We start from the raw sequence: 24,862 nt of genomic DNA on the forward strand, positions 1-24,862 counted from the left end.
ATTTATAAGTGGCTGGCCAGACCACCTTCGGCGGCCTATCGTGAAACCGAAAGCCATGCATGTTCGGCGGCCGAACCTCAACTTCGGCGGCCGAACCTGGCTTTTCTGCCTTGGTTCATTTCACTCAAAAACTCATTTCCTTATGCTTTAACACTATGAAACATACCAAAACATCATCAGAAACTCCATCGGAAAGTAGAATTCCGATGCCGGACTCGAGCCGGGTATTACATTCTCCCCCCCTTCAGAACATTCGTCCTCGAATGTGCCTAAAACAAACAACAAACACATAAAAAGGAGGAAAACTAACCTCAAAACAAATATGGATATTGCTGGAGCATAGACTCCCGCGTCTCCCAGGTGCACTCTTCTAGATTATGGTGGTTCCACAGAACTTTCACCATCGGAATCTCCTTGTTCCTTAGCTGTCTGATCTGTGTGTCCAGAATCCGCACTGGCTGCTCTATATAGGTGAGATCGGTAAGAATCTCCACCTCAGGCTCACTCAGAACCTGATTCGGATCTGACACAAACTGCCGTAGCATAGACACATGAAATACCGGGTGAATTCTCTGCATAGAAGCAGGTAAATCCAGCTTATACGACACATTTTCGATCCTCTGCAACACCTCAAAGGGTCCTATGTACCGTGGAGCTAATTTACCCTTCTTCCCAAATCGAACCACTCCCTTCATTGGAGACACTTTCAGCAATACCCAATTACCCTCCTGGAACTCTAACTGCTTTCTGCGAACGTCTGCATAACTTTTCTGTCTGCTCTGCGCTGTTCTGATTCTCTCTCTGATCATGGGCACTACTCTACTGATCAGTATCATAGGCTTGACCCACATACTGAAGCAAATCCAGGAACTTATCTGTGAATTCATCAACACTCATCTCATCTGTCTGTCTCAACTGTTCGAATTCAATTACTTTCATCTTCCTAGAACTGTCAGGAAAAGCCCACCCTGCAAACTCATTGGCGAACTCTCCCCAAGACATACTGGTCATCCTGGGTTCCACATAATTTTTGAACCATTCTCTAGCTTTCTTGCATTTAAGTGTAAACCCTGCCATCTCAATGGCTCTACTATCATCAGCGCCCAACTCATTGGTTATCATCCTAACTGATCTGAGGTATTCAAATGAATCATCTCCCGTATTATATTTAGGAGCATCCAATTTCAAGTACTCCGTCATTTGTACCTTACCTCCAGATGAGCTAGGTTGATGTCTGTCAACAACAGGGGCTACTGGTTCTGGTGGTGGTACTGGGTCATTTGGCTCTGGGTGTGCTACACTTGGATGGGTAGGGGAAGATGGATACATAGGATATGGTGGGTAATAAGAAGGATAAGGCATATATGGCATGTAAGGAGGATATGGGATAAAACTAGAGTACTCCGACATACCTCCCACCGGATACTCTGGGTCCCACGGAAAGGCTAGATAGCCAAAACCTGAGGCCTGAGCGCCTCCCTGCGACTCTCCCATACCTTCCTCAAATCTGCCTATACCCATGCTGTCATCTCTAGACTGGTCAATCTCCATAGCCTCCCTCCTTTCCTCTGATCTTTCTCCTTTCGCTGTACCTCTTCTGCTCTCGTCTACAGACCTTCTCGGGTCTATTGATGTACCTTCCCTGCTAGATCTCTGAGACCTTGCCCTCGGCAATGCAGGAGGACGAGCAGCTGGTCTCTCACTCTCTGGTGGGACTCCAGTCAATCGAGCTGATCGACAAGTTCCTCTCATCTTTACTCTCTGGAAAACAACACATAACATAGCACTTTAGCACATAAACATCACATATCAATAATGCACATGCAAAACTCATGGCATATCATAGCAGATAGGACTCATCACCCTATCCTAGTGGACATGATTTCCTATTGTGCTTGACCACTTCTAACCTTTATGAGCCCAACACTATCTCTATAGGTCCGATCATGTGAACCTAGGGCTCTGATACCAATCTGTAACGACCCCAAAATGGACCATCACCGGCGCTAGGATTCAGGTCGGCTTAAGGCCGCCAGAACCCGTAGCAAGCCTGCTATCCTCTCTGTGAACCTATAAAACTCATACATGATCATACATTTTCTGTGAAAATAAAATTCTTTTATGAACCAAGGCTTAACCTGTGCATGCACTATCTCTGTACTCTGTACTCTGTACGCTGTACTCTGTACTCTGTACTCTGTATCCCTAACTAGAGCTTGCTCTAGATGGGTTAACTCATACCTGTTAAGCCTGGTGTTTCACATACAGTAAAACATATATACATATACAGATCATGTACAAAACATACATCACTAGGTCAAGCACATTTCTAACTTTATACACAACTATTACATCTCTTTCATATTACATGTCCATTCTAAGCTATTACAAATCTCTTTACTCTTTCTCTGTACTCTGCTGGACTGTCCCTGTGTATACTGTACACTGAACCTGCAAAACTGGGGTTAAGGGGGATGAGCTCTATAGCCCAGTGAGTAGAACAGTAAAACATCTCAGGAAAATATGATCTCATGGAATGCAACATATCACAGACAATCCACATCAAGAGTAAACCTGACACCACATAGTCCCAGTAACTCTGTGCCAGGGCGTAGAATCGAGCACCTGGTCTTCCTGTCATATATGTATATGTGTATATAACACCTCTGTACTTACCATTGCCAGGGCGTAGTCAAAGGCTCCTAGTCTTTACTATACCTGCCAGGGCGTAGTCAAAGGCTCCTGGACTTCCTGTCTGAGACTATTGGATCATTCAGCATTCACTCACATCACCAAATAACGATGCAATGCAACATATTCGTGGATACTAATGCAATCAACCTATGGCATAATCATGATGCATGAGATATGCTAAAACATTCCATTGTGCAAGTAAAAGAGTTAAGTTTAGTTCCACTCACCTCTGGCTACCTGGACTGACTCTGCAGGCTCTGGAGCAGAACTCACTGCTGCTCTCTCTGGTTCCTCTGGTCTGTACCTATACAGATGGATTCAAATGAGGGACCAAACTAGCTTATGAACAACTCTATGACACCCCCCAAGAATCCCCTTAAACTCACTCTAATATCCATGCAAAACATGCAAAGGAAAGCTGGACAGAACACTTTCGGCGGCAGGTTCGGCGGCCGAAAGTCCTCTCCAGAGACGAAACTCAAGCACCTTCGGCGGCCGAACTTCCACTTTCGGCAGCCGAACCCTTTCGGGGGCAAGTTTCGGAGGCCAAAAGGCACTCCAGAGACGAAAGTCTCTAACCTTCGGCGGCACCTTCGGCGGCCGAACTTCCCTCCAGAGCCGAAAGTCCAAAAGCTCGGGGGCAAGCTTAGGCAGCCGAAGCCACCTCCTCACACCTCCTCAGGGGTTCGGCGGCCGAATGTACCTTTGGCTGCCGAACCTGAGTTCATCAGCAGGGCAGAAACTTGCCCTGCCTCTTGCCAATTGCACAAAACTCACTTCACCTCAAACACCTCAATACTTCCACTTGCATACACTCATGTATATGCTCAAAGGGGTCAGAAACTACCTTAAAACCCCAAAAACACAACACAAACAACACAGAAACAAGCTCTATGCACAAAATCATCAAAACCTCACACATAACCCTATTCATACATCTCTCTCTATAAACCCCATAAAACCTTCAGAAAACATAAAAACAAGCTCAGGATCTTCACTTACCTTGTGAAAACAAGTAGATGAATGATCCTCACGTGGAGTTTTGGAGAAACTCTCCTTCAAACTCTCCAAACTTCACAACTTTGAGTTTTTAGCTTAAAACCTTCAAAAGATCATAAAAACTAATCAAATCTTTGCATGATTTCATGAAAACATGAAGAAATACTCACAAAGGTCAGAGTTTCACCTCAACAAGTGAAAGAAACGGTGCTCTTACCGCTTCAACCGACTGAGGGCCATTTATAGGTGGCTGGCCAGACCACCTTCGGCGGCCTATCGTGAAACCGAAAGCCATGCATGTTCGGCGGCCGAACCTCAACTTCGGCGGCCGAACCTGGCTTTTCTGCCTTGGTTCATTTCACTCAAAAACTCATTTCCTTATGCTTTAACACTATGAAACATACCAAAACATCATCAGAAACTCCATCGGAAAGTAGAATTCCGATGCGGGACTCGAGCCGGGTATTACAACAAGGATCATAAATGCACGTGCCGAAGGTACGAATTGGCCAGCTCTGCATTTACTGTCTTACCACTCATTATTAATGCGCCGCCTGACACACCTACACAAAAGTATCCCTGCCGAGTACGATGAGGACATAGCACTAGGAGCATCAACTATCAGAGGTATATATATTATTAACTAATCCAAAAAGGGGGCTTCTTCTTCTTCTCCAGGGAAAAAAAAAAACCCTCTTTCTCTCTAGCCGTCACATAAAGGGAAATCCAAAAACCCATCCTCTCTCTGGTCTCTCTAGAGAGCTCCCTCTTTCTCTCTACATTATTAAAGGGTCTCAGATCTAACTTGAGTGTCGAAGAGTCTTCACCGGGATACTTCCAATGGACCTCTAACATTTTTTCCATATTTTGTAGGTTTTTTCCTCAAAATCGGCCACCCATGAAATTTTCAATGCATCCACCCCTTATTAATTCAGTCTTAGATCAACCATCGATCCATAAAATCGGACCTCTATCCAGATGTCCGCATTTATCCACCCTATCATATCTTGCATCATCAATTTTTTATGCCAATCAAATAAATAAAGTGCCCCCTTCCCGAACTTTCCCCCTGTTTGCTTAACCTCCTGGAATATATCCTCCCCCTCTCAAAGAAAAATAATAAGAAAAAAGAAACCTCGTGGAATATACTCTAATCCGGTCATTCAAGAAACAAAAGATACATGTGAAGTAAAACTGTTTCCTTTGATTGGAACAGAGGCTTTTTCTATCAGATCCGGCTACAATACGTTTCCTCGCTATTTAACTGATTATTTTCTGAATGGGCAAGAATAAATTTTACAAGGGTAAAAGTACAGAAAAGGCCCTGCAACTCACATCAGCGAAATAGAAGAGCCACTGAATACTGGGGATTGGGGAAACCAACAAAAGGGTATTGAAAGAGAGGTTGCTAATCCCACCTATAGGATTAAAGACGGTTCTTACACCCAATGCCAAATGGCCAACAGCACACCTGATAATTATTTTAGTGAATTTCCGAATGTAGATTCTCACTTTTACATCGACTCCAGGAACATAGAGAATTTGAGCTGCTTCCCCCTTCTAACGACTTGTCATCTTAATAGTTTCTTTATCGTTCTGCCTATTTCACAACAAAATCAACCGACAAAAAACTTTATTCTTTCTCCGCGCAAACGATCCTTCATAAAGCCACACGTCACTACACAGACACTCTGGTTATCACTGACATATGGAAATTCTCACTTTAATTGCACGTGCGTTCCTAAAAACCCCACATCCACTAAACTTTTATAACCCATGCCATGTTGATAAACAACCTCACAATTTGAGTTCATACTCAAAATATTTATCTATAAATAAATATTCAAAGCAAATTGCTCTTGGTTTGCTTTCAGAAGAAGCACCCAACTTCACAAAGAGGCTATTTACTGAGCAAAACAGAAGCATAATTATACAAGGGTAGAAGCCTAGAGAAAGATGTTTTTTGAGTCCAGTGACCGGCAAAGACAACACTGGATAGTAAACTTTTGGAGACTATTGAATTATGGAGCGTGGGATTGGGACAGAGGTGGAATGTCGTTTCAGCCAAATCCTCCCGACGGTCATCGCCAATAACCGCTTATAACCAAGTGTGCATGAAGAAAAGAAGCAAAGCAAATGACGAAGAAATGCGAGCCAAATTTTACGACATATACGGATATATACACATGAAAATTTAAAAAAAAAAAAATTTAACTAAAACATAGTGGAATCACATATAAAATTCTCACTTTTCCGTTTAAGTGATACTAAGGGAATATAACCAAATCTACTTGGTTAATTATTTAAAATTAAGCTTCGTGATCCGGAAACGCGAGACGAGATTGCAAGAGCAGGGCCCTTGTGGATCCAGTTTTGCAACCCAATGGGCCTTTGTCCATATTTAGAATTATTAGTCCATTACCCATAAGGTCAAATTGCCTTGGTGCTGGGACTCCCATGTTTTACACCACGAAAATTTATTTTAAAAAATTGAAATTACAATAGAATAACATAGTTTATTGAATATTTATTTTCTTTGAATTATTTTAAAAGACGCATTCCTTCATTTCTTTACAAAAAAAATCTTTTTTTAAAAAAAAAGAGAAAATTAATCCTCTTGGGTGTATACCTAATTCTATAAATGATTCAAAAGTACAGCTACGTGGGATGGTATAAATACATAAGATGTGATTTTCCGTAAGAGCTAGCTATATCTCTATAGAGAAAAGCCAAGTTAGGTCATCTTTAGCAAAATATAAGTAGCGAGTTGGTTTTGCCTTTTATTGGATTCCATGCAAGTGGGAGAAGTTGGGCCTTTGATATTTTAAGTTCACATGTTGATGTGCCCTCCAACCCAATCCTCCATATGATCATCACATGATATTATTTCTCTCTTTTTTCACCAAAATCAAGCTTTCTTGTCTAAGTTTCTTCCTCCATGTTAACCTATTTTATGTATATATATATATAAATGGTGATTCAAATTTTCTCTTAATCATCCAGTACTTGTTATTAAGTTTCCATGACTTTTTTTTTTTTTTATTGCCATGAAAAGTGATTTACTTTATCTAAAGTCTGTTAGGTGAAATGTCATAAGAAACTATTTTATTTTCTTTATAACATGAAACACCATGATTCCTTGTTGATTATGTTAATAGATAGCTAGCTGCTTCTTGGTGTTGGATCGCTTTTTAGCTTAGTTTCAAAGGAAAATGGATAGAGAGTTTATTTACTTTGCCTAAATCATTAAATGGCCTTTTCAATAGGAGCTCTCATATGTTGTTGTCCAATTTGGTATTTGAAAAGACCAAACATGGTTTTGTTTTCATATTATTTATGCATTGAGAGATTAATATTTTATATATTAAATTTCAGTTGATCAATATTATTCATCTTTTGTTTTTTTTCCTTTTGGTTAGGATAGTGATCTAAAACTAGAATTGAATAGACTGCTCAATGCCAAAATATCGGTCCATGTTTTGACTTAGCTTATTTGAATGTCATAATCCACCATATGGAATTTGCTGTTTAATTAATGCCAACATTTCCAAAAAAGAAAGAAAATCAAATATAAATATCCACACATAATTAAAGCTGTCAGATTAATTATATGATTATAATTTGACAAACAAAGCACATATTGATGTCATGATGTTGGGAACTTTTGAAAATGGTTAAAGATTTCACATTTGAAAAAACACGAAAAAAGATCATACCATATATAGTTTAATCAATCACAGATAAGATTAGTGAAGCAAATTAAGAAGATCAACTGATCATCAATCACAGCTGGGATTTAGATAATAATTACCTCAAATAATTAAGGGAATCAAGTGGCTAATTTGCTATGATTAATTATGACAACGACAAAATTTTATGTGGTGGATTCATTATGACAGATACATATATTCATCAGAAATGCCTTCCAATTATTTTGTGTCGTTGTGGTTTGGAACAAGATTCCTTGTGACACATCTCCAAGAGACATTCTTTTTCATTCAAGTCAAAACAATGGGCATAACAGTGAGTGGTGAAGCAAACCAAAAACCCACAATGCTAAAGCAACTTGTGTAATTTGCAAATTGTCCATTCTGCATTTTATATATTGTTGCAAGCAGGTTTTGGTCTGAAGATTTTTTAGCACGCCAATCTTTGCCTTTTGACTTGAAGATCTATCTCTAATATTTGGCTACAAAAGAGAGGAAGAAGAGACCCAATAATGTAGACAAATCTGTTTGAAGTTGATACTCTCCACTATGAGCAGAGGGATACCATCATTGTTAGGGTTTAAAATGTAGCAAAGTATGTTGACTAAGTAGAACAAAAAGGGTTTGAGTGCTAAATCTAGTAAGAAATGTCAAGCTCATGGACCCCCCACAAAAGGGATTAAAGATTACACTATAAGCTCCACTAAATCCCATTTATTGAGCTTGAAGTTTGACTTGTAGATTATGCTTCTTTTTTTCTTTTTATATGTATTTCTATAATGCTTCTCAATATTTAGCTAAGGAGAATGGCACTAACCCAGCATGCAGCAACCAACATGAACATGTACGAGTGGGTTATACATTAGATAACGAAATCTTTAATTGGATTGGTTATTTGGGATATGCTCATATAATATAATAGAGTGTCGACTACTATATAGCTCAGTGCATGGGAGAAGCTAGAATAGTCTTCCATACACAGGCACAGGGCCTCAGTAATCGGCTCCAAACTCACAGAAGTTTCTTTGAAAAAATCCCCATCAAAAGCATTAGAGAAATGACCTTTGGGTACGGTATCGTTTCGCCCTAACCACCATTATCTGTTGATATTTGTTGATTTTTGATTGGCTAGGAAGGTATAAAATCACATCTTAGACATGATAAGTGATTGAAATGCAATTTGTAGACAATATTTATGGATCGGAAGTGGGTGTAATTATTGTGGAAAAGATTGATTCCTTTGGACATTTGGTGTAACTAGATGCACATGCATGGTTCCATGTAAGTGCGACAGCAACATAATTTTCATGGTTAGTGTTGCTTTTTTTTCTTTATCATTTAGCTTAACATCTATATATCTTTGTGCATCCGTTGGATTTAGTGGAAAGCAAAGCAATTAATTATAAGATATTTCTTGCTTAGTAATGATTTGTTTGATTTTCAGATATGAGATAGTCTCGGTAAAAATGTTTGACGGAAATTACCCTTTGAGGAATGCAACATTTGAATCCTAGAGATTATTTCAGAACCAAGAGAATTTGTACATTTTTGACAAAACAAAAAGGTGTATTTAATTATGATGAGCAGCTGAATTTGCTCCGTAATTTTTGTTTATTTTTTTTTTACTTTAATGATCTAATTTGTTACAAATTCTATTTTACATATAAATTTAACGGCTTAATTTGGTATTAACCCATGTGAATTAAACAATGATGAATGACACTTGGGATTTTTTTTTTTAAAAAAAAAAAAAGAAAAAAAATAGTGCCATACATAATTATTGCTAAATTAGAAAATTAAGGTGATATTCTGTTGCAGTTGGAAGCAGCTTAGCAGAAAAAAAAAAAATTTAATATAAGCGTTAGTTGAGAGGGGTGAGGCCTACATTAATTGAAGAATCACATATAATTGAGGCTTTAAAGATGGAAATTAAAGAGAGATCCAAAATGAAATTAATTTTCTTGAATAAAATGAAGCTTATGAAAGAAGAAATTATGGAAATGGATATAGAAAGGAGTTTGGGTGTAGTGGCTTTAATAGACAAGCTGCGTGCTTCAATTCTATAGAAATTTTGGATCCATCGAAAACACATGTGAAGAAAAAAAGGACTTTTGCTTCTGATACAATCTAAATTTCAACTCTGTTTGTGATGGAGACATACCTTCCAATTTGATCATTTCATGGCGTCCCTCATAACAAAACCTGACCTGATACCAACAACTTTTAAACGATATTATCAAAGATTCTACAAGGATCTAAGAATCCTTACGTGCATTCTTTAATTTGTCTTTTAAAATACCCAACAAGCTCCTTTCTTCTACTTTGCATCTCTGTATATATATTTTGTGTGTGCCATAGTAATCATTATTTCCAAGAATTCATGCACAACCATTTCTGCTCTCATTTCAAGAAATTTAATTTAAGAAAATAAATATATTAAAGTTGCAAAGTTTAATAATTTTATTTAAATAAAATTTATACAGATAAATATATATTTTCATCCTTAAATTAAACTATTTTAAAATTAAGTTATCAATATCTATGAAGAAATAGAAAATAATATATATCCCACATCGCTTTAAATATATGACTATGTATTTTCATTTATAAAAGGACTGAGATTTGAGGCCCATCTTTTATCTTTCAATATGATAGGATGTTTAATTTTCAATATTATGTATAAAAATAATTTAATAAATTTAAAATTTTAATATTATATCAATTTTCAAAGATAAATTATTATATTGATAAAATTTTAGAAATGAGAAATTAATTTTGTCTATATAAATAATTAAAGATATAAAAGAACAGCAGAGCTTAATTTGTCTTCATATTTAAAGAGATATTATGATAACAACCACAGAGATAGCACTTCCTATCTCCATAATTTATAGAGATAATTTGGATAATCTAGGAAGATAACTATTAATTATCACTTCCTATTTCCATAACTTTCATAGTGCTTCTTTCTATAATGGGATTTTTTTTTTGGAAGACATAATCAAAATTTATATGATTGTATATTAACTGCGATAAAAATTTATGGGTTTTTTTTTTTTTTTTGTTCTCTCACTTGGAGGGTGAGTTAGGGATGTGATGAATTCCGAAGAGTAAGAGGATATGTTGGGTTTAATTTGGAAAATGACAAACAGAAGGTTATGCGAAGACGGCTTCAGTATATGGCACGGTTAAAATAAGGTTTATATGATTGTTTTTTATTTTAGGACATCATATTTTTGCTATTGGACACTCGTACTCACACCACTTTAACATTTGTTTGTGAGCTTTAAGGTCTCTGGCTGGTACCTGCGTTGTCATCCAGACACTCAACAACTAACTAAATCCTCCACCACCTCCCCACCTATAAAAATCTCCTCACTCTTCACTCTTGCTTTACTTTAATTTGCTCTCTCTACACTCTACCTATTTCTTTAACCCTCTGCATATAAATATCTCTGCCAAGTTGCTAACTCTCATAACCTTCAGGAGCAACAGGAAAGAAATCAAGATTTAATAATAGCAACAGGAATTTAAAGATGCTATCAACAGAGAGCTCCCAAAAGTACCCGACCATGCCAGAGGTATAAATTCTCAAACTCAACTAGAAAATCCTCTCCTTGCTCATAAACTTTATCACTCTAATGCTAGCTTTTCTTTCTTTCTTTTTTCTTTTTTTGACAGGTGGTGGGCGAACTAAAGAAAATGACAGACTTAGGCTTCCCAATAGCAGCCATGAGCTTGGTGGGTTATCTCAAAAACATGATCTTAGTTGTGTGCATGGGAAAGCTAGGAAGTCTGGAGCTCGCCGGCGGTGCCTTAGCTATCGGTTTCACCAACATCACAGGCTACTCAGTACTATCAGGCTTGGCCATGGGGATGGAGCCACTTTGCAGCCAAGCTTTTGGTTCGAGGAATCTGTCAGTGGCATCTCTAACTCTACAAAGAACAATTGTGATGCTGCTCCTAGCTTCCTTACCTATTGGCTTGCTGTGGGTGAACCTTGAACCTCTCATGCTTGCCCTCCATCAAGATCCTGATATAACCCGAATTGCAAGTTTATATTGCCGTTTTTCCATCCCAGATCTTATTGCTAATGGCCTGCTGCATCCTCTACGCATATATTTACGTAGTAAAGGGACTACATGGCCATTAATGTGGTGCACTTTGATTTCCATTGTTCTACACCTCCCTATCACCATATTCCTAGCTTTCACTCTTCAGCATGGGGTGCCTGGAATTGCAATTTCCACTTGTATCTCTAATTTTAACACCCTTTTATTCCTATTATGTTACATGTATTTCACTCGTGTCCCTGAGGAGCCTTTATACACGCCACTATCGCCACCACCACAGCCATCACAGCCATCACAGCCGCCATATTCGACTTCTTTTTCACTAGGAAGGGAATGGGGAATTCTACTTCGACTGGCTATACCAAGTTGTTTGGCTGTTTGTTTAGAGTGGTGGTGGTATGAGTTCATGACAATTCTAGCAGGATACTTATCAAAACCTCGTGTGGCCCTGGCGACGTCGGCTATAGTAATCCAAACCACATCTCTCATGTACACATTGCCTACAGCACTAAGTGCATCAGTGTCAACCCGAGTAGGCAACGAACTGGGAGCTGGCAGACCAGGAAAGGCGCGTTTGGCGACGGCAGTTGCAATAGGACTAGCGCTATTGAGCTCATTATTTGGGCTGGTACTGACGACAGCAGGAAAAGAAGCATGGGGGAGGGTTTTTACAGAGGATGAAGAAGTTCTTGAGCTAAGTATGATTGTACTGCCGATAATTGGATTATGTGAGCTAGCAAATTGTCCACAGACCACAAGTTGTGGGATTTTAAGAGGAAGTGCTAGGCCAGGTATTGGGGCAGGGATCAACTTTTACTCATTTTACTTGGTGGGCGCACCAGTGGCTATAGTCTTAGGCTTTGTTTGGAAACTAGGGTTCGTGGGTCTATGTTATGGACTTCTGGCGGCTCAAATTGCATGTGTAGTCTCAATCTTAATGGTGGTATACAAGACAGATTGGGAAAGAGAGTCCTTAAAGGCCAAACACTTGGTAGGCAAGGCCAGTGACCAATTAGCCCATGTAAATCAAACACTCAAATCTGATGATGAAGAATTCCAAGGGGTAGGGTTTCTCGGATTAAAGATAGAATATGGAGTGGTTGATTTTGAAAAGTGAGAAAGGAAGAAATTTTGTTGGTCGGAATTGAGACTCCAATTCAAAATCTTATAATTCTGTAAACCATTTAATTACAACATTAAGAGGACAAAAATTCAAACCTCGCTTTCTTTCTTCATTAATTATTTCTTCAAGTGATACTCTAATGTGTTGTGTTCCCTTTGCCTTGTCTTTTCTACCTTTTGTCCTTCTCTTCTCATATCTTCTTTTCTCTTATTATGAGCTCCAATTCAATACATACTTGGTCTATTCAAGTGTTGGACAATATTTAACAAATAAAAAGTCAATTTTTCATGAGCTCTTTCCCATCTTCTACGATTTTTAGTATTGATAATTAAATTTATTTTTTTAAAAGATACACCACAACAGTAAATATATAACTTTTTCAAGTATTTATATCTTTATTCAAATTTACAAGACAACAAGCAAAGCGAATGCATTGGGTTTTGAATGGAATCGCTTCTAAAATATCCTGAAATCGGAGTATTTTGATGGGATCATATACCATAATCATCTTGTTTTATTCATTATTGTCAATAAAATTTATTTCTTTTAGTAGTTTATATGCAACTTTCGGTGTAATTGAGCAGGATCTATCCATTCAGAAATACTAATTTTTAGTCCTTATAAAAGTTTCTTTAAATATATGGATATGTATTTATTTTTTTCCTAAAAAAATAAAATACTAAAACTAAATTCTTAATATTATAGATTAAAATATAATCACACGATGAGATATCCGACTATATTTAGCAGTTAAAATAAAAATAAATTACACATAACATGTTTTTCAAAACAATAAATTGTGATTTGAAATTTTAGATATTTAATGTAACAATTAAACACGTGTTATACAACGGTGGAACTTATTTGTTTTTTATTATTATTTACTTGGTTAATTTAAATTTCAGTTTTCATTTATTTTTTAAAAAAAAATAATAATTTCCATACAATACGTATTTAACCATTAAAAGAAGTAACGGCTCAAAACAAAACACGGAAAGAGACTCAAACAACATTACATGACGGCCAAGAAATCTCGAATGGAGCTTGGAAATTTTAGCCTATTGTAATGAAGTGAGGCAAGCATCAAAATGAAGCGTGAATGAGTACTTTCACCAAAATTTAACAAGCACGTGCATCTGTGGACACCCATGGTCATAGGCATGTGTAAGAATTACCTACAAAAAAGAAGAAGGGAATAAGGGGAAAAAAGGGCATGTGCAAGGCACATGTGCAACCATTTGCGTCTTGGTACCACTTGGTTATCTCTATCAACAAGAGGCATGCTTGAAAATGAACATCAATGTTGATCACGTTGCCTTTATATATACATATACTGTACATAAATTATCATTTTGTTACTGGGAAGACTTCCAACATTCAACATGTGACTTCTGTAAATTAAAAGAAATGTTCCACGAGGAGAATTCAGATTTGCTTGTCCTGAAGCCTCGAAAATTAGTATGGGAAGCATGCCCTTAAGATTGCTAGAGCGAGAGTGGATCTGATCTCGACCAGCGATTATTGATTCAGAGATAACTTTAACCGTAAATAAAAATTACAAATACGTTTTGTCCGAATATAAAATATCTAGTAATAATTCAATTAAGCTGATCGGTAATGAGTTAATAATAAGTGGTATTTGAAGGCTAGTCGTTGGTCTTGCCGGCCCGACAAGATGAAGCAGCTGAAACTTGGAAAAATTATGAATGGCACGTAGTATACTCTGTCACTGATCAGATGACTGTGCTCCAACAGTAAAGCATTTGTTGCAGCAGGAGAAGAAACCAGTTTTTGCTCCCCGCAGCCCCATCATTCACTTTTTTATTTCTTGTGTTTTTCTGCAATATTATTGAAGTTGGTCGTTGAATATATCTACTTATCATATACAACCTGGTATATATATCTCCTAGTTTTCATTAAATATATTCATTTGTTATCAATTTTATATGAGAAAATCACTAATATTAAATGGCATAATGTCATATAAAAATATATAAAATTTATTGCGTTATTGATAAAATTAATAATTAAAAATTTATTGCATGTGGTCTTTTTTTTCTTTTCTTTTCTTTTCTTTTCTTTGATATATGGAGTTTTTGTAAGATTTAGAAAATATTCACACAGCTTGAGGTTGTGTTTGAGAATGCATGGACCATGAACAGAAGAATAGATATGGAAGATGTAGTTATCGAAATAAACAGAAGCATCTTCACATTTGCAGGCCTAGCAATGGATTCAAGAATAAAACACTGTCACATCAACACAGATAACGTGATTGTGTTTCCTCCATTGTAGCAAATGGACCACCATTATTTTCCACATCTCATTTTACCTTGTGTGATCATGACGTATTCTACATCACACTTGAGAGTGACAACTACATCATTTCACCAAGTAATTTTTTTTCTTTCTAAATTCTTAATGTGTTCATATCATAATATAATTTGCTAATTATAATAATAATAATTTAATCTTATTACAATATATCCAAATTGATTCCTCTCCCACAAAAAGGATTTTATTCATTTGACAATTCACCAATGTTTTCATTTCAAAACAGTCGGTATATAAAATAGAGGTTAGGTTTGCCTTTGTTGTGATATGTCAAAAAGAAAAATTACACTTTTGACTATTACTATAACATATAAGATACCTCCTATGTGTCCACAGGATGATTGATTTTTAGTAATTTAAAGAAATTGACTCTAATAAAAATCAGACAGGTTAAATACAATTTAACCATGTTAGGAGATATATACAAACTTTCAATGGTTTGGTTGGCACTATTAATTTTTACTGAATTCATAAATGTGTATACTATAGAACATAGAACATACTAATATGTAGTGGGCAAAAAAATGAGGTATGGACTAATTTACTCCGTATTTATTAGTCCCACCATTAACGAACCGTCTGACACACTTGTCAAAGGATATTTTCAGCCAATCTGACTCTGAATCAATTCTAATTTGATATCACTTTAATTTCTCTAAAAAAATCTACGTTGAAATTAACTTCAAAAATTTTAATTCACCCAAATCAATGATCGGCTCAATTAATTTTTTTATCACCAATCAATTAACTTTTTTACTATCAATCACAGTTTATTGTTTTCTTCACGATATTAAATTCATATTCAAATATGTTAATACGATAAACTCGTCGGATCTCAATTTATCATTAATAAAATTTAAATTATATTTACAAAAAGTGAATTTATTTAATCTGAATTTTATTTAAAAAATTATAGTATTTGTAAATTATGATTACATATAAAAGAATACATTTTTTTGATAGTATATACTAAGAATATTATTGAATTAGTACATTAAATATTTGTTCTGAAATTATTGGGTGTGAGTAAACCTTAATATATTGTTGAATATTTGTAGTCAGTGAGTCCCCAAATGTCTCTCAAGTGACCAACTAATTAATGGGTAGTTGAAAAGATGGAAAGAAAAGTAGTTTTCATAGGCTGACATATTAAAATCTTTGATTTGGTTTCAACAGTGGGGGCAACATTACATATCCCATTAATTAGATATATAATGACGTAGATATCCCCACATTAACCTAGCAATGATAATAATTAATTAATTTCATTCTTTCTCCACCATCTTTCCCAATTCAAATGTTAAATCATTGTACAGTGATTTCTTCTTTATTTTTTATTTTAAAAAAGAGTAAAAATTTATTAGTCTAATGATACCAGAAATTTATTTTGTGTTGAATAAGGAAAATGAAAATGTTAATGATAAAGTAGACGGGCCACTAAGGAGAGATGAGTCGAAGAAAAAGGATCCAGATGTGAAATGACATCCATTCTAGGCCCATTATTACAACTGGAACCTAAATGGGCTTTGGCAGCCTCTCACTCTCCTTGTTCGGCTGCCATTTCGTATCGCCATATACGCTGATTAAAATAAATTGATTGAAAAGTGGGATATTTTAGGACCTACCCGTTAGGCAACAAAAATAAATATCATTAACACCCTTTTTTAAAGCTAAAAATTAAAATAATAATTGTATGAAATGCGTTCCATTATTAAAGGCCAAAGAGTTGAAGGGCAAAAGAAAAAAAAAAAAAAAAAAAAAAGACAATATCATATAGTCCCATATATATTTACATTATATATATTATGATTTTAAGACAATAAAACTTGTAATATCTCAGTCTTTTCTATTGCCTTTCTCATGTTTTTTAGACTTTATATCCTTAAATTAAATATTTATATTAACTTATATGCATATCCAAAATAATTTCACTTTTATCAGAAAGAAAAGCCTTGATTCAAAGGGCATCCAAATTCAAACATATCATGTTAAAGTAAACTGGGTAAAGAAACAGGCAAACAACACAGCCATCCAGAAGGTAGAGACTGAGATTAGCAACCCAATTTGCTGAGTGATTGGCACTGGTTTCAAGAAGAAAAGTTGCACAAGCTGAAGACAATCGATTCAAAAATACAATCTTGGCAGATCATGTGAGAGCAACAAAAAGCCACTTCCCATCAGCCATGAAAGACGAATAACAAGTAAACAGTGAAGCCTAGCATCTCCATCCACCAACGCTATCCTTCACTATAAAACCATAACCTGTCTCAGAAGATTCAGAGAAAAGGATGCATAAAACATTAAACTTAAGCATATTAATAGCAGGCGGAACCTAAATATGTATATATACATAAAGACTAAGTTTATTAAAAATAAATATTTGTATAAACTTAAGGTTGGAGTGAATTGCAGGAGTTGTTTGGGTTTTGTGGTCAGACCCAGTACGATGAGCAACAACTTTTGAGGGAATTGTCTTCACAAGTTCACTAAGCATCCCCGACCTTGCATGGTGGAACCTGTACCCATTACACAATCTCATCCCTAAAAAAGAAAAAAGCATATATTCTCTTTAGCTATTTTTAACCTTTCAAATGGTCCGACAACCCAATTACATATTTATATATATCACAATTTTAATGGTCTCTTACTAGTAGTTCCATTCTTTTATATTTTTTTTGATAAAGAGAATATTATTAATTTTTAATTCAAGTTGAAACTGTTGGAAATATTGGGTAAAACAATGAAACATGAGTCGTGTTGAACACTGTTTTTCATGATTTATTTTGTGATCCTCAGGATTAAACAGGTTCTTTTGGGATTTAATTTCCAGGATCAGGACAACAAGAATTTATTTATGATTTATAAGCCAGTAGATAATACAGAGAAAAAAAAAGAATAAAGTAGAAAAATGGGGAGTTAATATCTTTGTAGAGACGAAGGCTTTTTATTGTGGAAAACTTGACCGCTATATATAGTTATAAGAATCTTGAAATAAAATCATAACGGTAATATTTAATATTATATTTAAATCTCATAAATAAAATATTTAATGACCATAAAATCTTTAATTACCATAAAATATTCAACGACTATAAAATCTCTAATTACCATGAAATCTCCAACGACCATAAAATCTTTAATGACCATAAAATATTTTTGAAATCTAAACTAATTTTACAACAATCCCCCACAGATTTCAAAAAATTTCCATTGTTGGATTTAGAAATTTAGAGTTTATGTTTCGAATCTGGTGTCTTTTAGACTATGAACCAGACCTAAATTAATAAGACTTAACATACAAAGTAATTGGTGAAACTTTTATTTCTATGAACCAAAACTCTTTTTTGTATGTTAATTTCTCATCAATCTCATAATACTCCACAGATCTTGTTGTCAACGCCGTTTTGCGCTAATAGGCCATGCGCGCGCCTGGTAGTTCATAAGTGCTCTAGAGATTATACCACAATCTCATAGAAGCGGCCCCACTCCACACTTATATAGGTGATATCATCAAGTGTATACTGCAATTTATACACTACCCATAAGGGATATCAATATCATTAAGAGATTTCATCTCATCCTCTCATTAATGCAGTCTAGCACTTCTCACACCATGGAAAGGTACAACAATAAATAGTGCTATCAGAACTAACAGGTGACTTGTTATTACCCATATGAACCTTTTTCATGGGATCTTCAATCACAAAGGTTGGGTTACCATCACTGTTAATTTCAAACTGGCTTAAGTCTCATTCATCTCGATGTTTCATCTATTAGTTTTCTCTCTAAAAATTTAATCAGAGAATTGGCCAAATTCACTTCTGACTTCACATAATCAATGGAAATAGTTCCATTTTGCAGCAGCTACTTAACAACATTATGTCTCACACGAATATGTCTATTCTTACCATTAAAAGTTTTATTTTTTGCAATGGCTATTGCCGCTTGGCAATCACAATGCATTGATACAGATGGTGTTGGTTTTATTCCCAACAGAATATTTGCTAAGAAGTTTCTTAGCCACTCAGCCTCAGTTCCTGCTAATTCCAGAGCAATAAACTCTGACTCCATTGTGGATTTAGCAATGATATTTTGTTTGGTAGATTTCCATATAATTGCACCACCTCCTAAAGTGAATATATAACCACTAGTGGATTTTATCTCATCTGAATCTGAAATCCAGTTAGCATCACTGTATCCTTCTAATACAGCGGGAAATCCACTATATAAAATATCGTAGTTCATGGTACCTCTCAAATATTTTATTAGTCTGACTAATGCAGTCCAATGATCGTTATTGAGATTGTGTGTATACCTACTCAATCTACATACAGCATAAGTTATATCAGGTCGTGAAAAATTCATTAAATGCAATAGACTCCCAATGATCTGTGCATATTCAGATTGAGCAACGGCGTCACCTCTATTTTTCTTTAATTGACAGTTATGATAAGGGGTACTCACTGGTTTGACATTGAAGTGTCCAAACTTCCTTAGAAGCTTCTCAACATAATGCTCTTGTGATAGCATTATACTATCATTCTTCCTTATAATTATAACTCCCAAAATTATGTTTGCCTCTCCCATATCTTTCATATTAAATTTAGAGGCAATGAAAGTTTTTGATTTACAAACTATATCGTAACTTGTACCAAAGATGAGCATATCATCCACATATAAACAAATAATCACAGATTCACCATTTATACGTTTTGTATATACACACTTATCAACTTCAGCGGAGGTAAAACCATCATTTAACAAAATTTGATCAAATTTCTCATGCCACTGTTTGGGGGCTTATTTTAAACAATATAATGACCTAAGAAGTTTGCAGACTTTTTTTCTTGACCAAAAATAATACAACCATCAGGTTGTACTATATAAATTTCTTCTTCTAAGTCTCCATTTAAAACTGTTTTAACATCCATTTGATAAATAACAAGTTTATGCTTAAAACCTAAAGCAATTAATACTTTAATAGAAAAAATTCTGTCTCATAAAGCTAAAACAAATTTATGTATAAAAGTTAAAGTAAACTTATAAACTTGAGTTTATAGGTTTCAGCATAACTTATAAACATGCAATCAAAAGTTTTTGAACCTATTTTTCATTTCTTAGGATCAGGAAGAATTGTTTTAGCAAGACACCCCCACACTTTGAAATATTTTAAGTTAGGTGTATAATCTTTCCAAAGTTCATAGGGTGTTTTATCAGTTTTCTTATAGGTATTTTGTAGATAACAAGCAGATAATAAAACTTTCCCCAAAAGTTATTAGGTGAGGAATAACTTATTAATAAAACACTCATCATTTATTTTAATGTTCTATTTTTTCTTTCCACTACTCCATTGGATTCAAGTGAATAGGGTAAAAGTAAATTCATGAATTATTTCTTCTTTTTTCACAAAAGTCATTAAATAAGATATATTCCCCACCTCTATATGATCTTTTTTTTTTAATTTTAATTTTCCTCTTTAATTGATTCTCTACTCCAACTTTACACAATTGGAATATATCAAATGCTTCATCTTTGTTTTTAAGCAAATATACTTTAGTATATCTAGAATAGTCATCAATAAAAGTTGCATAAGATTTTTTTTATTATTATTTTTTTTAATATAAGAAGCACTAACATGTCCTAATCTAGCATGCTATAAATCAAATAATCAAGCAAGTAAGCAGAAGAAGATACATCTCCATTTGTTATTGCAGAAATATTGAGAACAAATAGTCCCTGATTACAATAACCTTTTCCAATAAAAATTTCATTTTTTATCAGTACAATTTTATCTGACCCAAAAGACACTTTAATCCCAGTCTTTCCCAATAGAGCTACAGAAATTAAATTAGCTCTCATATTAGGTACATGAAGTACCTCATTAAGTGTCAAGGTCTTGCCAGATGTGAGTTTGAAAAGAACTTTCCCTTTACCATGGACACTTGTAGTCCTAGAATCACTCAAATACACATGTTCTTCTCCTTCTCCCATTGTAGAGTAGGAGGTAAATGCATTTCTGTTTGTACAGATATGTCTAGTAGCACCAGAATCTACTATCAATTCTTGCACATTAGCTACAAGAAAAGTTTGAGAAATGACCGCAGCAATAGTGTTATCTTCTTCAACTAAATTCACTTTTGTTTTAGGAGGATTGTCATTTATCACTATTTTCCTGTACTGGGGTGCATCATGACCCGGCTTACCACATACAAGACAATATCCTTTCCTTTTAAAGATGGAATTATTAAACTTGAGTTTGAAATCAGATTTCTTATTTTCATACTTGTTATTTGATTTGTGCACTTTTTCTTTGTACAAGATTTGCTCTTGTAGCCAACATCCTCAGCAGTATATTTCAAGTTCATTGAATCTTATATTTTTTTCATTGAATCCCATATTTCATTGAATCTCATATTTCCTTGACTTCCTTGTAGGAACAGTAGTTATCAAAGAAATTGTTAAAAAGAGTACCGATAATTGTATGCTTACATACCTTATTAGAATAGACCCAGATTTCATGCAACTTTGGATCAACAGCAGGTACAGGTCTTGATTCTCAATCTTTGAGATGTGAGGACAGTAGGCAGAAGAGACCCACCATTTGTAGAAGCAGAGACAGTGGTAATGTCATTGGAAGCGGGCAGTGCAGAAGTAGAGACAGTGACAACATTTGGTTCCATTTGTGTAAAGATAAATCCTTAAGATTGTTGGAAATATTGGGTAAAATAATGAAACCTGAGTCGTGTTGAACACTGTCCTTAAGTATTTATTTTGTGATCCCCCATGATTAAACAGGTTCTTCTGGGATTTAATTCCCAGGATCAGGACAATAAGAATTTATCTCTGATTTATAACCCAGTAGATAACACAGAGAAAAGAAAGAATAAAGTAGAAAAATGGGGAGTTAATATCTTTGTAGAGACGAAGGCTTTTTATTGTGACCGCTATATATGGTTATAAGAATCTTGAAATAAAATCATAACGGTCATCTTTAATATTATATTTAAATCTCATAAATAAAATATTTAATGACCAAAAAATCTTTAATTATCATAAAATATTCAACGACTATAAAATCTCTAATTACCATGAAATCTTCAACGATCATAAAATTTTTAATGACCATAAAATATTTTTAAAATCTAAACTAATTTTACAACAGAAATTACATCTGTATAAAAATGAATATTCTAGAGACCTAACATTATCATGCTAAATGAAAAAATATGAAAAATCTCATCTAAATAAATAAACCATCTTGCAAAAGTAACAAATTGAAAACCAAAAAACAAAAACAGTGAAGCTCTGGTTAGCTAAAGTATTCACCGTCCAATTCGCCTCTCCGTAGACATGCTGAATATAAAAAGCTGGAAAAACTTTGGACAGGCTGAGTATTCACAACATATTGAAGAGAAAAACACATTAATGTCAAGTTTAGCGCTTTAACTTATAGTATTCAAATTATAATAATACTGTAAAGCTTCATATTAAAATATCAATTATGATTTCACTGGGTGACACACTTAATTTAAATACTAAACTTTAATCATTATTTATTATTTTGCATTTATTTGTCATTAAAAATTTTCAAAGTTTTAAAGATGTGAATTCTCAGATATATATATTGGAGTATATATATAAATGTTTAATTGAATGATTATTAAGTGGAGTTTATATTAGATAAAGGCATTAAGATTTAGAAATGTGAAAACAAAATGAAGGATTTGGAGGCAGGCGAGGAGACCTAATAATGTTGATATGTTCCCAAATACTTTAATACGAAATCTTTGCTTTTGAGTTCCAACGCAAGTATCTTGCACTAAAAAACTCCAAGGACATTACTTTACTACTTAATATAATACCATGTTATGATGTTGAGTTTACTGATAATAACAACAAATTCAAAGATAATTAAAGTTTAGACTTAGACTTAATATTATGATTAAACAAGTGTCATGTCGCGATCAACTTCAAATAGGCCTTAGGACCCCACTTTATATCATTCTCATCATATGCACGTGGCCCAACAACTTCTCCAGCAAAATAGCCGATGAAACTGAAATTTGTGGGGCCGAATGAGCTGTAACGGACCCACTTTAGAGTATGTTCAATGTTCATCGTGCTTTGCCTTTGGGTGAGGATCCTCTCTCTTCATGCCCACACTTGCCGGGTAACCATCTTTCATTCTTTCCAATCACTTCTATTTTCTAATTGTTGCTAAATCATATTTTTAACATTGAGTTATAAAAAAAAAAAAGACATAACCCTTTAATTGATAACTAGTATCATTTAATTAATATATAAAAAATAATTATTAAATTATATAGTATTATTAATAATAGTAGAATTAATAGAGAGACTAAAAGCAACTGTTTAATCACAGGAACCAATAATTAAGGTTGGGAACTTCTGAATAAAGATGAACCTAAGAAATGAAAGAAAAATTGTTAGTAATAATGGAAGGAGATTATAAGAAGCATTAATAGAAGGAAGAGTACTACGGCGGACAGGTGTGCTGGGGAGCGCCGGCTTCACTGTAAAGAATCTCTGCGATGAGTACTGCGGAGTTTTGATAATTATCTTTTATATATATATATATATGTATAATTTTTGTCAAAGCATTGCTGCAGAGAGAGATAGAGTTGGAATTGGAAAAAGCACAGAGCAGAGAGCAGAGAGGCTCTAGGCATGGACACGTAGTGGTGTTTCCAGTTTGTACCACCTGGTTAAAGCACTCCTCTTTCTTTGTTTGTTTACCTCTTATCGCATTTAACGTTCTATTACTTGCTGACTTTTTTAGCCTAACTTGCTCGCCTACATCAACCTTCTCTACTTGCGCCTTTTATCAAACACCTGTGTCAAGTCCTCTGTTAGCTCCTGTTTCCAACTTTCATGGCTGTTGCCGCGGTTCTTTTTCTCTTTGCTTTTGTCTTTTTTCTTCTTGAACTACTTTTTAGTTCTTATTATTAATTTATTGAAATTTTTAAAATTAATTTTCTTGATAAAAAATATTAAAAAAAACTATTTTAGATCACTAATCTTATAAATAATTCAACTTATTTCTTAAAATAAAGGTATAAAATAATAATAATATTTAATTTATTTCAATGAAATATATTTGTAAAATAGATAAAAGTGGTGAAATAATTCCTGAAACTAAAATTTAAAAGTATTTTAATTTATTTATAAAACAAAGTGTTAATAATAATCTAATTCCTCGTCAAGCAATGGTGTTGCTAATGTTATTGCAAAGCTATATTTGAGGTATACTTTTATCTTTAAATCGGATGGTCTATAATTTGTGCAGTATTCCCTCCATCCAAGTTAGGTAATGTTTTAGAAAATTAAGGAAGTTTAAAGTTTGAAGTATATAGGAGAGAGTATAATTTCAATTTCAACCTATTTTTAGAGTTGTTGAAGATAAGAATGAAAAAGGATATGAAAGCAAATGTTTCCATGTCGTTTTGTGGTTAATTATTAGTTGTTGTATGCATTACATAGTCAAAGAAGGGTTAAAGAGACATGTGTGTAAGAAGATGATAGGTTAAGTTAAGGTAGAGAGTGGGGATTGGGTATGGAAGATATACATGGTTTTTCATTGACCCCTCACATCCATTAACCATGCCGTGCGTGCATATATTTCTAATTTCTAGGTTTCAGTCTGTTTTCACACAATTATATATATATCTTATCCATATTTCTTTTTATTATAAGTATAGAATGTTTTTCAAAGCTAGCTAGGTTATCATCTTCTTTTGCATGATTGGTAACTTAACCTTCAAATTTTAACTAAAATATCAATAATAATAATAATAATAATAATAATAATAATAAGATTAAAATATTAAAACAAAAGAAGAAAGGAAGCTAAGATCCTTTATCCCGACAATTAAAAACCATATCACATGTGACCTAAAAATAATATTAATTTG

The 24,862-nt window shown here is 34.4% G+C and overlaps 1 protein-coding gene across 1 annotated transcript; it reads left to right on the forward strand.

Annotated features, from left to right (window-relative positions):
• The first annotated feature begins 10,786 nt into the window (after positions 1 to 10,786).
• LOC110601515 (protein DETOXIFICATION 55) lies at positions 10,787 to 12,736 on the forward strand. The gene is made up of 2 exons (XM_021738670.2): positions 10,787 to 10,981; positions 11,082 to 12,736. Exons 1-2 carry the CDS (start codon positions 10,937 to 10,939, stop codon positions 12,588 to 12,590), a joined length of 1,554 nt encoding a protein of 517 aa, XP_021594362.1. The 5' UTR covers positions 10,787 to 10,936; the 3' UTR covers positions 12,591 to 12,736.
• Positions 12,737 to 24,862: the final 12,126 nt, after the last annotated feature.

Source organism: Manihot esculenta, chromosome 15, assembly GCF_001659605.2.
Source record: "Manihot esculenta cultivar AM560-2 chromosome 15, M.esculenta_v8, whole genome shotgun sequence".
Taxonomy (NCBI): Eukaryota; Viridiplantae; Streptophyta; class Magnoliopsida; order Malpighiales; family Euphorbiaceae; genus Manihot; species Manihot esculenta.